Raw genomic sequence first — 13,703 nt, 5'->3', positions numbered from 1 at the left:
AACTATTTTGAAAAATTAATGTTTTATTGAAATTATCATTGTTTAATAATTTGAAGCTAATAAAAGGTATGATAATAAAGACAAAATGTTAATGATAAAAATCTAATCAAAGGAATTTACAAATTATCTCAAGACAGACTATTCATATTTTTGTAAAATAAATAGGTAGGTAATAAGTTTTAAAAATAATTAGAAATCAGTCCTTGTCTATTTCTGATATCATTTTCAATACTGTCCGAATTCTCTGATATCACAGTAGTTTCATTATCGTCTGGCATTTCTACTTCAGGGGGTACTTCTTCAATGTTATAATTTCTGCAGATATTGTGAAGAACAGCTGTAGCAATTATAACTGTTTGTATGTTATATAATGACAACCGCATGGTCAAGGATATTACTGGGAAGCGACGTTTCCAGACTCCAAATGTCCTAAACAAACAAATACATTTTTTTATAAACTTGGTTAATAAAAAGTAAATGAATAGGTAGGTACTTAATTTTTATAATCTCTAGTATAGTGAAAGCTTTATAAAATGGTGATTTTACCTTTCAATTGTGTTTCTAGTTTTTATCTGGGCCTCATTGTAGTTTATTTCCTGGGCAGTTGCTGGGTTTAACAAAGGTGTGAGCAAGTAAGGCCGGTTTGGATAGGCACTGTCCCCGAGCAACCAGCGATTTCCTAGAATACCATCTTCACACTGGGCTGTAATAAGAGTTAGATACATTAGAAATTCATATTATTTTAAATGTTAATAACATTTAAAAGGGCAATAAACCCAATATTACTTACCTTTTAATACTGACTGATTAAAAATTGTAGCATCATGAGCAGAACCAGGCCACCGAGCAACAACATTCATTAATTTAAGGTCTGCATCACAAACGGCTTGGACATTGATTGAAAAGTATCCTTTCCTATTTCTATATTCCTCTCCTATTGTTGAACCTGAAATACATAATATTTTATTTTATTTGTTGTAGCAAATGTATGGCAACTTTCTAAACAAATAGTAATTAAGTAAATTGCAAATTTTTTATTGATAACAAATCAGTACTTGTATACCTACATGGAGACTGAATGTGTACATGTGTACAGTCAATAGCACCACATACTCTAGGAAATTGAGCTATGTTATAAAATTTATCTGTAGTTCTAGAATGCAGAAAAATATATTTGTTATACAATCTAGCGATAGCAGCAGATATATCTGCCACTATTCTACAAGCTGATGATAAGGATACTCCAGCAAAGTCGGCCACTGAATTAAGCATTGTACCCAATGCATAAAATCGAAGTGCCAATAAAAGTTGATGCAATGGTGGTATACCATTATTCCTGAAAATGATAGGTACTTTAGTTATGTATCCAATTTTTAGGTTATGTTTATATACATTTTGAAGCAATTTGAGCAAACAAATAAATTTCTTACCGTCTTGATTTCACTTTGATATAGGGCATTATTTCATTAAAGACAGATTCTACTGAGGCTTTGTTCATTCTGAATCTGAATGTAAACTCTGCGTCAGTTAAACTTGCCATGAAGTTTATTCGTCGAAAAGTTTTTGAGGACACAGCTCTCTCTTGTTCGCTGTCGCTACTATCCCAATCCGACAGCTGAGCTAATAATTCAAGATCACTATCACTATCACTTGAAAATATTTCCATTTTCACGCCTTTTATCAATACAATCGGTCAAAATTGGAGGATCACAAATAAAGATCTATAACGTTCAAAAATCGATTTGTCAAAATCAGAGATCGGTTAAAGAAAACACCATACTCTCACTTTCATACAAATACCAATCTAAAAACCCGATCGGCCCTCCCAAAGATGGATTGAAAAAAAAGATCGAGTTAGCGATCCATCGATCGGTTATTGAAATACTAAAAGTAGAAAATGGATTGAAATATCAATCTCGACCAGCAAATTAGGGATTGAGATTCAATATAGAAAGCGGCCGTAAGTGATTTTAAAATTATCGCGTAAAAGTTTTAATTTGGATTGGTTTATGGGTGTGTGTTGTTCAGTGGTACCAACATTCCTAATACTTTTTTTAAGGCTTTTTTTACACGTATTTCTACAGTAAAAATAAAATAAGACGTTTTTTCTGCTTTATGAAAAAAATGCCTAGGTGGATATAGCTGCCTTTGATTCTGTACCCCTCATATATATAATATAGGGTTTGTAATTGTTAATATCTTATCTTTACTTTGCTCACTCACAGTATTATGATTGTTATTGGTGTACCTTTTAATTGGCGTATTGAAATGTTAATGTTTATATCTAGTGTAAGATTAGCTGTAAGGTACCTGTACATAAATAAATAAATAAACATAATAACAAAAAAAAGAAGGTTAAAAAGTTCTGTTTATTTTTATTGTTAACCTTCCCACTGGGGTATATCTATATTAGATTTACAATATTAGTAATATGTATGGTCCATACATACATGCATAGGTATATTATGTATAGACGTCCCGTTTTGAGTCATAAGAATAATTGTCAGTTTACATATGGCGCAGGACGCTTGCAAGAGAGATAGAGTGTCAAAACAAAAAAATTTATTTTTATTTATTCGGTATAATAACGACATAATAGTGATAAATTGTATGATCATTATAAATACAAATAGGAATTAACAATATCACGAACACGTGACACAACTAGTATATTACCGATTCCATACAGTCTCTGCCATAAGAACGTGCTAGCCATAACTCGCGACGGAAACGTCTGTGAGACGTCGGAACAACATTTTCGCACACAGAGGTGAAGCGCCTTGGATGCAATGGCAGCAAAGCTTCGAGGCGCCATCAGCGGCCAAGCGCCTGCTGCGGTTTTCCAGCAATGTACAGCCGTACGCGCAATCAGCTCTGCCGGCAGGAGATTCGGTTCAATTTTTATTAATTATCACACACGAATTACCTGAGATGACAGTTTTTAAATAGCACATTGGCACGCATGGGCTTCCAGTTAAAGGGAAAATATTTATTTGCGCATGTGCGTCAGTATTTAAATTTAATATCGATCAAAACGATCAAAACACACCCAGCTCACAAGGCCTCGAAATCTAGCACGGTATAAACGTTCTTTATTATATTTAAAATAATAATAAAAAAAAATGAAGTGCACTAATTATCCGCCGTCACTCATGAGCTTCGTATGTGATTGTGTCATGCGTGTCTACGGGAAGGCTTTTCGGGTAAGTTCTTTCATCGCATAGAATTTTATTTTTCCAGTTTTAAATTCAATTTGTTCAATTATTTTTCTTTCTTTCTTCTTCCTTGCTCTTTGTAGAAACGGATGTACATCGCCGACAAGGAGAAGCATTGGGACCGCGAGTTCCGAAGAGAAAAATTGCCCACCTGGGACAACCAGGGGGACTTCGATGTTTTATGCATTCGGTGGCTCTTCGAGGGGCGATTGGGTCGCGACGTCCATTTTGAGGACGATTGGGATCACCCGGCATGGTCGTCGCCGCATGGGGTATTGGCGGCCTACGATCCCGATTATTAGAGATAAGAATATTTAAATCGTCATGAGCGGAGTTGCATAGCCTCGCTCTACCCCATACTCGAAGATCGCATTTAAAAAAAAAATAGTACAACGGCTTATCTATCAAGCTACCCAAAAAATTGAGGAAAATGATGAGTTTAATCTCTCAAGATGAGACCCAAGAAGCGTAGATACCCAAAACCGTCAATACAAAAATAAAAACATTGTTATTACTATTGTTATCGATTGCGTTCGTTCAACTGCCTAAAATGGGTAGGTACTCGTCAACTGGGTATATTGGGGAAAATCGACAATGCCTTATCAGTTTGTGGCCACCGTATTTCAATTGAAAACCTACGATTTAAAAGAGGAAACAATAGTCGTGCTGCCAGTCTCATCCAAACATCACAGGTTGCACAACGTTTTTGCTGAACAGTTCTTCAAGCAATCTCTCCGATGGATTCTTCAAGTCAGTCCCAGCTGCAGCAGTCGTTGTCGAAGCCAACGACATCACCGCGACGGTAGGTGTTCTTTATCAGCAAAATTCTAAAGCTTCTACCAGATTTCCTCGTGTTTAACTCCATTTACAATTTTAATGACAATTTTGTAAATTTTTTAGAATCGAAGGAAGCGTAGTCAGTCCACAGTCGCCGGCCCCAACTTCTTTCCAGATCAACTACCTGATTAGGTACCTCGAGTTGAATCCTCATATCGCCAACGAAAGATGCGACACGCCTGGCTACAGACAACATTCAAGCGCTTCGTGGGAGAAGCTGGCAGACAGTCTCAATAGAATGTCCAAAACCTCGATGCGGAAAGACGCTGAAACTTGCGAGGACCGTAAGTCGATCAGCAAATCTGTTCTTATCCAGCTGCAATATACTTCTGTAACCGTTGATGATAAACCTACTGAACATTTTTGTAGATATGGGCGGTGCAAAAAAAGTTGGTGAAGCAGAAAGTGGAGCGCGCTGCGTCACGAGACTTCATCCATCATCGGTCGCAGCTGAACGATCGAGACCGGAGGATTTTGTCGCTGATCGACTCGAGCGACGACGAGGACAACAGCCCGGCACCGCAACAACGTACCGTCCAGGAAAAATCGGTAAATAAACGTTCTGCAGTCAGTAGCTTCATGAAACTGAAACTCTGGTAAATGTAAATCTTGAATGTTTCGTCTTTTATCGTTACAGACACCAAGCGAGGAAGCAACTACTACGCCGAGGGCGAGTGACATGCCCACAGAAGTTGATGTCCATTCGGCGAACCTCGAGAACCCTCCTCAGAGCTCCAGCAATTCGATTTATTCAGGTAAGTTGTTGGATCTTCACGCTCTATCACCCACCATAACAATTAACGTTTTCAAATCAAAGTAACGTATGTTTTTGATTATTATAGACGAAGAATTGCGAAACATTTTGGAAGGGTTCACCGACGCGAAGATCGAGGAGTTGCGGGAGCCGCCAAAGAAGAAAACACCTTCGGTGGTACTGAAACCGCTCACGACATCGCAGCTCGCATCCGTGAGGTCTTCCAAGTTCTCTCAGAAACGACGCAAGTCAACGACAGCGGCTTCGGATGGTGGAGAACGTGCGGCGAAGCCTGCGCCACGTCAGAGCCGGGTTTCGTCGCACATTTCCATCGACGATGATGACCGTCAAGCTCCACCGTAGCCACTCCATCTCGGACCAATCAACCTGACTCCGGTTACGAGACGACGCGAAAAAGAAGGAAAAAGAACCGTAAGCATCACGTTACACGATCATCACGTTTTGCTGTGATAAGCTGGAAACTGCTGTTTGATAGAACGAACGTTTCGTTTTTCAGATAAGGAAACACCAGCCAAGCGGCAGCGAGTGGCGGGGCTAGACTTCGTGCCGCTGGGCGTGCGACGAGCAGCTTGTCTGGAGGTAACGATTCAAACCCGTTGAAGCTTCGATCTCATCCCCGAACACGTCACCGTATCTCTAAACTGGTTCTATGCTGTTGTTTGCAGAATTTCGCCCGAGCCATGAAACAGATGGCTGAAAACGACGTGCGAAGGAACGAAATTCTCCGCAAGACACTTAAGAAGCAGAGAAATCGAGCGGAGAAACACACGACCGTGATCCTCTCGTTGCTCAAAGACTGCATGGAGCTGCTGAAGAAAAAATGAAACTTTGCTCGAAGCTACTTGCAAGTGTTATGATCTCAGACTCACCAAAAAATTCGTTGTACGGTCTGTGACCGTTCGATCGTTGTGATATATAGTAAGTTCTTTTAGGTTTAAGATAATAAAGTTATTTATTTACTCGACAAGTTGTTCTCATTTGTTTACAAGTCAATTATCCCGTAGGTCAGAGCATCGTGAGAGTCGATGTAGGCATCAAAGTCGTTGGAAATACCTGAAGGATGCAGGTAACTTGTGGTTACCGTTTCCAGCTACGTTAAGAGACGTTGCCTTCCAAGAGTAACTCTGGGCAGCACTGATAATGCAATGCAAGTCACTGCAACTTGGCGTAACGCACGAATGTCACGTAAAGCATCAAAGATCGCTGCAATGCACGTAACTACGTGACGGTGTGCTCAGCGCCTGGTGCATAAGCTCTCAGCCACCATAACGTTCCAAAAATAGACTGATGAGGAAAAAGTATTATAAACTCCTCCACAATTCTAATTGACGCATACGCAATAACATTCTTATCGGTAGAACGTAATAATTAATTATAAACTTTGTTTGGACCAACGACAGTCGTCCACAATTAGATCATTCGGGTTTTCCTCATAAAACATTATCAGCTGCGGTTGGATAACCTCTGCCCCGGTCGTGGGTAAACCCGAAACGATTCCCAGTGTGTTGTAAACATCGGCCTGTACGCACGTGTTTTGTGGCCGAATAGCGCCACGTATCAAATGGATTCTAAGCCTCAATCGACGGTGGAACAAACATCGCGGTACGTTCTTTTCGAGAGTGAATCGTTGGTGCCTATGAACGCTGGGATACAAGTCAAAGTGATGATGTCCCATGAGACACCTTCGGCTAAAGTTGAGCCGAAACGTAATTCTGGCATTTTGCCGGAAGCGAGCTGTCCTGAAAGTCCGAGTGTAGAGAACTCTCTTCACAGTGACGAAAAGCGAATGGCTCCACCGAAGTCACTCCCTGCTGCGACCTATGAGAACAACACGCTGATTGCCCTGTCGATAGTCAAAGAGTGTATCCAGCTTCTTAGGGAAAAAAATTAAAATTGTGTATGAAGCTACACGGTGTTGGAGCAGCGATCCACGTTAACGTCTTTGTTATCTGCGTCATTAATATTCAAAGCACGTTCGTAGATGAATGTTCTTTTACCAGTGCTTCTTATGGTGATCTCTTGACAACCTCCGAGAGACGATAGTCTGTAACGCAACAATTTTGTTACTACAATAAAGTTATTTGGTAAATGTGTGTGTTTGTATTTTTGTTTAATCCTCTTCGATCTTGTAGTTCAAAGCATGTGTGTGTTTACTGAAAGCTATAGTAAGGAGACCCGCTTCACGGGTATACAAAAGCGAGATACTAAAGTTTATTGCACACTGAGATAGGACACGAGCGACCTGCGAAGCAGCTTCTATCGTGGGTGGCCGAGGTGTTCTGGCTCCTGAAGGAGCGAAAACTTGTATGTTGTGCGACTGCAAGTTCCTCGAGATTATTTGAGCCTCACGCACTCGATATGCCAGCCTGTTGTCGTTGAGGAGAGACCGACTGGTTGCTCGTGCCACCAACCATCTCCGACCAACAAGACCCGAGCGGGCCTACATCGCGATCGACCAACGTCGCGTTTCGATCGAAAGACTAGGTTTATCCACCGATTGACGTTACAAGCTGTAAGTAAGTAACTCGTAGGTTTCTGATGACGGCCCTGCTGCCTATAGCGATACTAAGAGTCGACAAGCAGTGCCGCAGTGCACTTGCTAGCCCAGGCAACCACGTCGATTGACGTTTAAATGTCATTGAGTCTTGCTAACCGATGGAAAACGTACGTCGTCACTGGCGAAGCAATAACCCCATTGCGTCACACAGTCTTCTTCCCTGAAGCCAAAAATGTCACTCTCGCCTTCCCCCGATGCTTGGTTCCCAAGATACAGCTCGTACAGTCTCTTGACACTCACTGTACGTGGTCATACATGTTTCAAAACACAAACTTTTACTATTATTTCAATTTATCCGGTATAATTAAGACTTAATAGTGATACACCTGATCATTATAAATACAAACAGGAATTAACAATATCACGAATACGTGGCACAACTAAAATTTTACCGATACCACCCGTGGTCATTCTCCTTTATATAATTCGAGTGATTACGTTGATTCATTCGTTAATAAGCAAAGCGTGTAAAATTTTTAACTTAATATTGTTTTGTTTCAGTTTTTCAATCAAAAATTGTTAGAATGAGTGATGGACGAAAGCGACTTAGTGGAGCTGAGTACAGGAAAAGAGCAAAAATTAAAAGAGAACAGCAAAAAGAAATCATTCGACAGGCAGTAAAACACCAGTAAAAATTGACAGTTTTTTAAAACTGAAAGTAAAAGCAGTGTTTTGAGCCCGGAAGCTTCAAACATGTCTTGATACATTAGCAAAATTTGATCCTTTTTTAGCTCGTCATATTGAACGATTTGGCAATCAAGGATCAGAAAGTACCAGTTACTTATCAAAGACCATTTGCGATGAGTTCATTCTCTTAATGGGTGATAAAGTCTTGAGACAGATTAGAGATGAGATAAAAAAAAGGCGTAATATTTTTCCCTCATCATTGATTCAACACCAGATATAGCCCATATAGACCAACTTACGCTTGTCATTGGATACGTTTTAGATTCAGGTAAACCCTGTGAAAGATAAGTTTTTGCCGTCAGTTCCATAAAGCTGAAGAAATGTTTTCTGCCATTACTTTCGAACTCGAAACATTGGGTATAAATATTGAAGACTGCCGAGGACAATCATATGATAATGCCGCGAATATGTCTGGCATGTACAATGGCTTGCAAGCAAAAATTCGTGACCGAGCCCCTTTGGCTTTTTTTGTGCCATGTTCTGCCCATTCTTTGAATTTAGTGGCAACTGCGGCTGCTGAATCGTCTACAGAAGCGTGTCGCTTTTTCATGTTGCTACAGGAAATCTACGTTTTTTTTTGTGAACTCCACACAACGCCGGCAAAAGTTAATGACTGAAATCGGAAAAGTAAATAGTGTTAAAAGGGTAAATCTGACACGTTGGTCAGCTAGAGAGGATGCATGTAAAAGTTTAAAAGAATCTTGGCCCGAATTTCTTAAAACTTTGCAAGGAGAAATGCGTCTTAAATACATATAAAAATCATATATATTGCAACTATTCATGTGTTTATTTGTTACACTCACTTATATATGCCTACAAATATTTTTAAATTTTATTGTTATCAATGATTAAGTATAAGAATAACTTCTCTGTTGGTTAATTCAATGCAGGTTCCTTAGGAACTAAGCATGACGAGTTACTTAGTGCCATACAACGTCATGCACCGGACCTACTTGTAAATTGGCAAAAAAACTATCACCGAGCCTCCGATCTTGAAACACCAAACTAATGAAGAAATTCAACAATTAGTTCAATTTAGTGATGAGAGTGAACTATTGTCTATACGTCTTCCCTGCCATACCTAACCACTTTCGAGTTCGGATGACGACAGAAACTGCCACATCCTTGTGTGAGGACTCATCACGATTGGGAGCCATAAATGCTAAATTGGAATCACGTAAGAATATGCCGAAATTTGAGACACAAAGGGATTTTAAGGCCGACTGAAAACTTGGTTTTTAAAAGTTATAACAAAAAAAAATGTACTTGTATTTCATTTAATTACATTGTTCATATCCTTAATATATAATTTAGTTTCATTTATTCTCCCTGTATACCTCCTAAGTCCTATTATACGACCAGATTTCGATACTCATAGAAATTTTATCAGCAACATAATATATTTGGGATGCCTCAAATAAAGAATATAAAAATAAATTTTAAATAAAATATACTTGGGCCGATATTGCAGCGAAACTGAATATTTCGCAAAAGGAAGTAGAAACTAATATGCATATTTTAAGCTCACAATTTTCTAGATAAAGAAAAATCTAAAATCATCGAAAAGGAGTGGCGGTGGTGCTAAAAAAAAGTTTTTAGTCTTATCTGTGGATCAAAGGGATGCCTAACATTCAACTGAGGATGCAATCTTTAAGCTTACATCATTTATAACATCACATGTGGATAATGATAACAAAATAGAATGTCTTTGTGTATTCCTTGACTTGCGCAAAGCATTTGATACAGTTTCGATCCCGATTCTAATAACAAGGCAAGTGATTTGCTTATTTAAATGCAGCCAAATAACGAGTTGTAGTTGCTCAATAATTGTAGCAGCCAAATTACGAGTCGGTTTGAGCGAGTTGCTTATTTTAAAGCAGCCAAATTATCATAATTTATTCACAACTTTTGAGGATAGCTCGCTTTTCATTACAAGAGACCCGACGCGTTTGCGCATGCCTTTGTGTAAAACTACGCTTTTTCACAGGAATAGCTATGCAACGTCAATCAAAATTTTTAACCATCTACATAAGGAGTTAAGATTCCTGCCACTTATTAAATTAAAATGGCAGCTCGTGATATTCCTCGCAGAGCATTCTTTTTACAGAATGGCAGGCTACTTCGAATATAAATTTTTAATTGTGGTGGTTGACTTTGTTAATAATTGCAGAGTGTGAAATGTAATGATAATGAAAATAATAAATGAAAATATGATTTATAATTAAGTTACATAAATTAAAATTGAGTGACATCTTTTGTTTTGTATAAATAATTTGCATGCTGTTAATAACGGCTCAACATCCTGGAAAACTCAATTGTTAACATCTCTGTATACCATGTTTTTTTATGGCAAATAAATTCATTTGAATTTTTGAATTTTGAATTTTTAGGAGACGGTTTGAGCGAGTTGCTTACTTACATGCAGCCAAATAATGAGGTCGTTTGAGTGAGTTGCTTAATTAAATGCAGCCAAATTAGGAGCCGGTTTGAGCGAGATGCTTAATTAAATATAGCCAAGTAATGAGTTTGAGAGAGTTGTTAAAATAAATGCAGCCATATCACGAGGCCGTTTTAGTGAGTTGCTTAATTAAATGCGGCCAAACCCAAATTAGGAGCCGGTTTGAGCGAGATGCTTAATTAAATATAGCCAAGTAATGAGTTTGAGTGAGTTACTGAAATAAATGCAGCCATATCACGAGGCCGTTTTAGTGAGTTGCTTACTTAAATGCGGCCAAATTCGGAGCCGGTTTGAGCGAGATGCTTAATTCAATATAGCCAAGTGAAAAAAGAATATAGCCAAATATTTAATTAAGGAAAGAATTGGGGCAGATTTACGATTTGAAACGCGAATATTTTTGCAACGGATTGGTCAGTCACGATGTCGCAGTGGACTGACGCGCACCGCGCTTTCGCAGTCGAAACGTATTTTATTACTGCTGTTCGACGGAGATTTTGTTCTCACTACCATATTCTTCGTTAAAGTGAAGCACCGAGTGAAATTTTGATTAGGACGCGGGTCCAGAAGTTGCGTGCAACAGGTTCAACAGTTATCGAGCCACGCCCAGGTCCTAGGCAAACATCGAGGACTGGATGGACGAATATTTTATTCCAAAACTAAGAGAACATCCATCAAACAGCTGGCACACGTGGTTACAACAAGATGACACCGCCGCACACAGCAAGAACGTCGAAAATTGATAAGCCAATTTGGGGACATAACATTAGCCAAGATCTCAATCCATTAGATTTATTTCTATGGAGTTACTTAAAAGGAAAAGAGCACGAAAGAAACCAGACGAATATATCAGATTTAAAAGCAAATATCGTGCGAGAATTGAATGTTATTCCTCGACCAGTTTTGCAGAACGTCGCTCAGCATACAGCATACTTTGATAATTTGCGCTTTCGCGGGTCGGTCAATTTAATTGACGTAGTCCTGTGGATAATCCTTGACAGCTGTCTCTCGGAACGCGAAAACTGCACGCATCGAGTATCGCTATTCCATCAGAGGGTCGACGACGGGGATCCAGAACCTACATCCATTGTCCAAGACAACCCGGAAGGTAACCAAACATTGATATTTCAAAAAAGGCCGAATTGAAAATCCTAATCCTTCCTATGATCCTGTGCCTGGTACAAGCGGAAGATCCAACTGCTAGCTTAGATGACGGACCTGGTATAACCGTTTACCTTATATTATTAAAACTGCTAAAATCGTCTCATTATCATTCATTTTTATAAATTGTTGATACGTCTCAACTCTCATTATAATATCATGATGTTGATGATGATGTGAAAGATATTTGAAGTGTATGCTGAGTGTCTGGTGTGTGGGCGTTGGTTATAAGTACCAATTATTTTATTGATTTGTGTCATATTTAATGAATTATATCAATTCCGCTGAAATACATTGATGATAACTACAATAATTAAACGCCGATTAGGAAATACACGTATGTATGTTTATTTCAAATTTTCAAATTCGAAAAGAAAAAAAAATTTAAGAGTTATAATACACAATGATTTTGTTTTTGTAATAGATACCATAAAAATAGGAAACCTGTTTGATTTTTTCAGGACTACCTTCTTTCTTCTCCGTGATTGGGTTGCACGCAATGGTGATAATGTTGATGAACATTATAATCACTGTTTATATTTTTCATGCTTATAAAGCAATTGTAGCTGTATTTAAAAAAAAAACCCTATACTTGTATTCCTTACAAAAAACATGATTATAGCCTCCTAAGTCCTAGCATCCTTTAAACAGAACAATTTGTCCGACATGATGAAGTCCCGACATTTTTCTCAGTACACTTGTATGATGACCGCATGTTCTTTGTAACACACAAATTAGATTTTCGTTTAAAATTTGGCGCCGAAACACACAAACGTCATTGTCAATGACAAAATTGACAGCAAAAAACAGTTACTATTGGTTAAGCCAATCAGAGAACAGATATTTCTTCTTTCGGGCAGTGTTCAAGATTGAAAATGGAGCACCAACGAACAGCAGGTAAACAAAAACTTGTTTTTTCGTGTTAAATGTTTATAAAATGTGTTAACTTTTTATTTATTATTGAGATATGGTTATGGTTTATAGGTAAATGTTATAGTTTTATCAAAACTTAATCGTCTGGATTGAATAATTAGCCAAATATCAGTATGTTCGTTTTAAAGTACTTTCGGTTTTAGCTATATAATTAGGCATATTCAATTTGTACGGGAAAAAGGATATTCGGCATTTATTTAGAGTAATACTATAAATGTAACTTTTGGATGTTTGGATGTTGTAACTCAATCACATTATAATTACTAAACGGATTTTGATGAAACTTTGTAGTATTATAGCTTATGTTTCTGAATACCACATAGGTTACTTTTTATCCCGGATTTCCTATAAAATTTCATTGATTTGTTTTTTTTCCTATTTAGAATTGACTGATGAACAATTGGAAACAATTTTAAACGAATCTGAATTTGAAGATGAGGATTCGGATACAGCCGAACCCTTCCCAGAAGATTTAGACCACCTTTGTAGTACAACGTCAGAATCTGAAGCCGAACCAGAAGCCACACCGCAACCAGTACAGATAGCAACTAGCCTGAGAAGAGTGCGTACTAGAGGTAGGTTTTAGGTATTTTAACAATTTATATTTTTGGTATGAATATTTCTTCGATGTCTTAAATATTTATTTATTTTTATGCAGGTGGTTATCGTTCTCGAGGTAGAGTACTTACTCGAGGCGGCAGGGCCCAAAGATTTCCAGTTACTCCAGAAAATGAAGAACTTTGGGGGAGACGGAGTTTTACTAAGTCAATGCCACATTTGCAAGAGCCTTCTTATCCATCTAATAATGTAAATTCCGAAGATTTAATGAAATACCTTAACGAGTATATTGACGACAATTTGATCGATACCATTGTTCAAAAAACTAATCAGACTTCAATTGAAGAATTTAACTAGGGAAGAATGCTATATTTATTTTGGGATAACATTACTTATGGCGTGCTTACCACTGTCTCAAATCAGAATTTACTGGAACCAAAAATATGCTTTACCTGTGATTACACAAGCCATGACGCGAGACAGATATTTTTTGTTGAGAAATTCAATGAAGGTAGTTTTTGATAA

General features: G+C 38.2%; 2 protein-coding genes across 2 annotated transcripts; one reads left to right on the top strand and one right to left on the bottom strand.

The window, feature by feature from the left end:
* Positions 1-11: 11 nt before the first annotated feature.
* Positions 12-2,213, bottom strand: LOC123704780 (putative nuclease HARBI1). The gene is made up of 5 exons (XM_045653279.1): positions 1,431-2,213; positions 1,068-1,336; positions 791-946; positions 547-703; positions 12-429 (listed from the first exon to the last, which is right to left on the bottom strand). Exons 1-5 carry the CDS (start codon positions 1,664-1,666, stop codon positions 180-182), a joined length of 1,068 nt encoding a protein of 355 aa, XP_045509235.1. The 5' UTR covers positions 1,667-2,213; the 3' UTR covers positions 12-179.
* Positions 2,214-12,325: 10,112 nt separating this feature from the next.
* On the top strand, positions 12,326-13,535 carry LOC123704523. Its single transcript, XM_045652906.1, has 3 exons — positions 12,326-12,584; positions 13,004-13,195; positions 13,279-13,535. Exons 1-3 carry the CDS (start codon positions 12,563-12,565, stop codon positions 13,533-13,535), a joined length of 471 nt encoding a protein of 156 aa, XP_045508862.1. The 5' UTR covers positions 12,326-12,562.
* Positions 13,536-13,703: the final 168 nt, after the last annotated feature.

Source organism: Colias croceus, chromosome 30 (assembly GCF_905220415.1).
Source record: "Colias croceus chromosome 30, ilColCroc2.1".
Lineage (NCBI taxonomy): Eukaryota > Metazoa > Arthropoda > Insecta > Lepidoptera > Pieridae > Colias > Colias croceus.
This window is presented reverse-complemented; position numbering and strand designations above follow the sequence as displayed.

Excerpts from the sequence above, each read along its gene's own strand:
- LOC123704523 (XM_045652906.1), top strand. The coding sequence starts at position 12,563 with ATGGAGCACCAACGAACAGCAG. Across the intron at positions 12,585-13,003 it reads GGAGCACCAACGAACAGCAG|AATTGACTGATGAACAATTG; the intron begins GTAAACAAAAAC and ends TTTCCTATTTAG. Across the intron at positions 13,196-13,278 it reads GAGAAGAGTGCGTACTAGAG|GTGGTTATCGTTCTCGAGGT; the intron begins GTAGGTTTTAGG and ends ATTTTTATGCAG.
- LOC123704780 (XM_045653279.1), bottom strand. The coding sequence starts at position 1,666 with ATGGAAATATTTTCAAGTGATAGTGATAGTGATCTTGAATTATTAGCT. Across the intron at positions 1,337-1,430 it reads ATCAAAGTGAAATCAAGACG|GAATAATGGTATACCACCAT; the intron begins GTAAGAAATTTA and ends TATCATTTTCAG. Across the intron at positions 430-546 it reads ACTAGAAACACAATTGAAAG|GACATTTGGAGTCTGGAAAC; the intron begins GTAAAATCACCA and ends TTGTTTGTTTAG.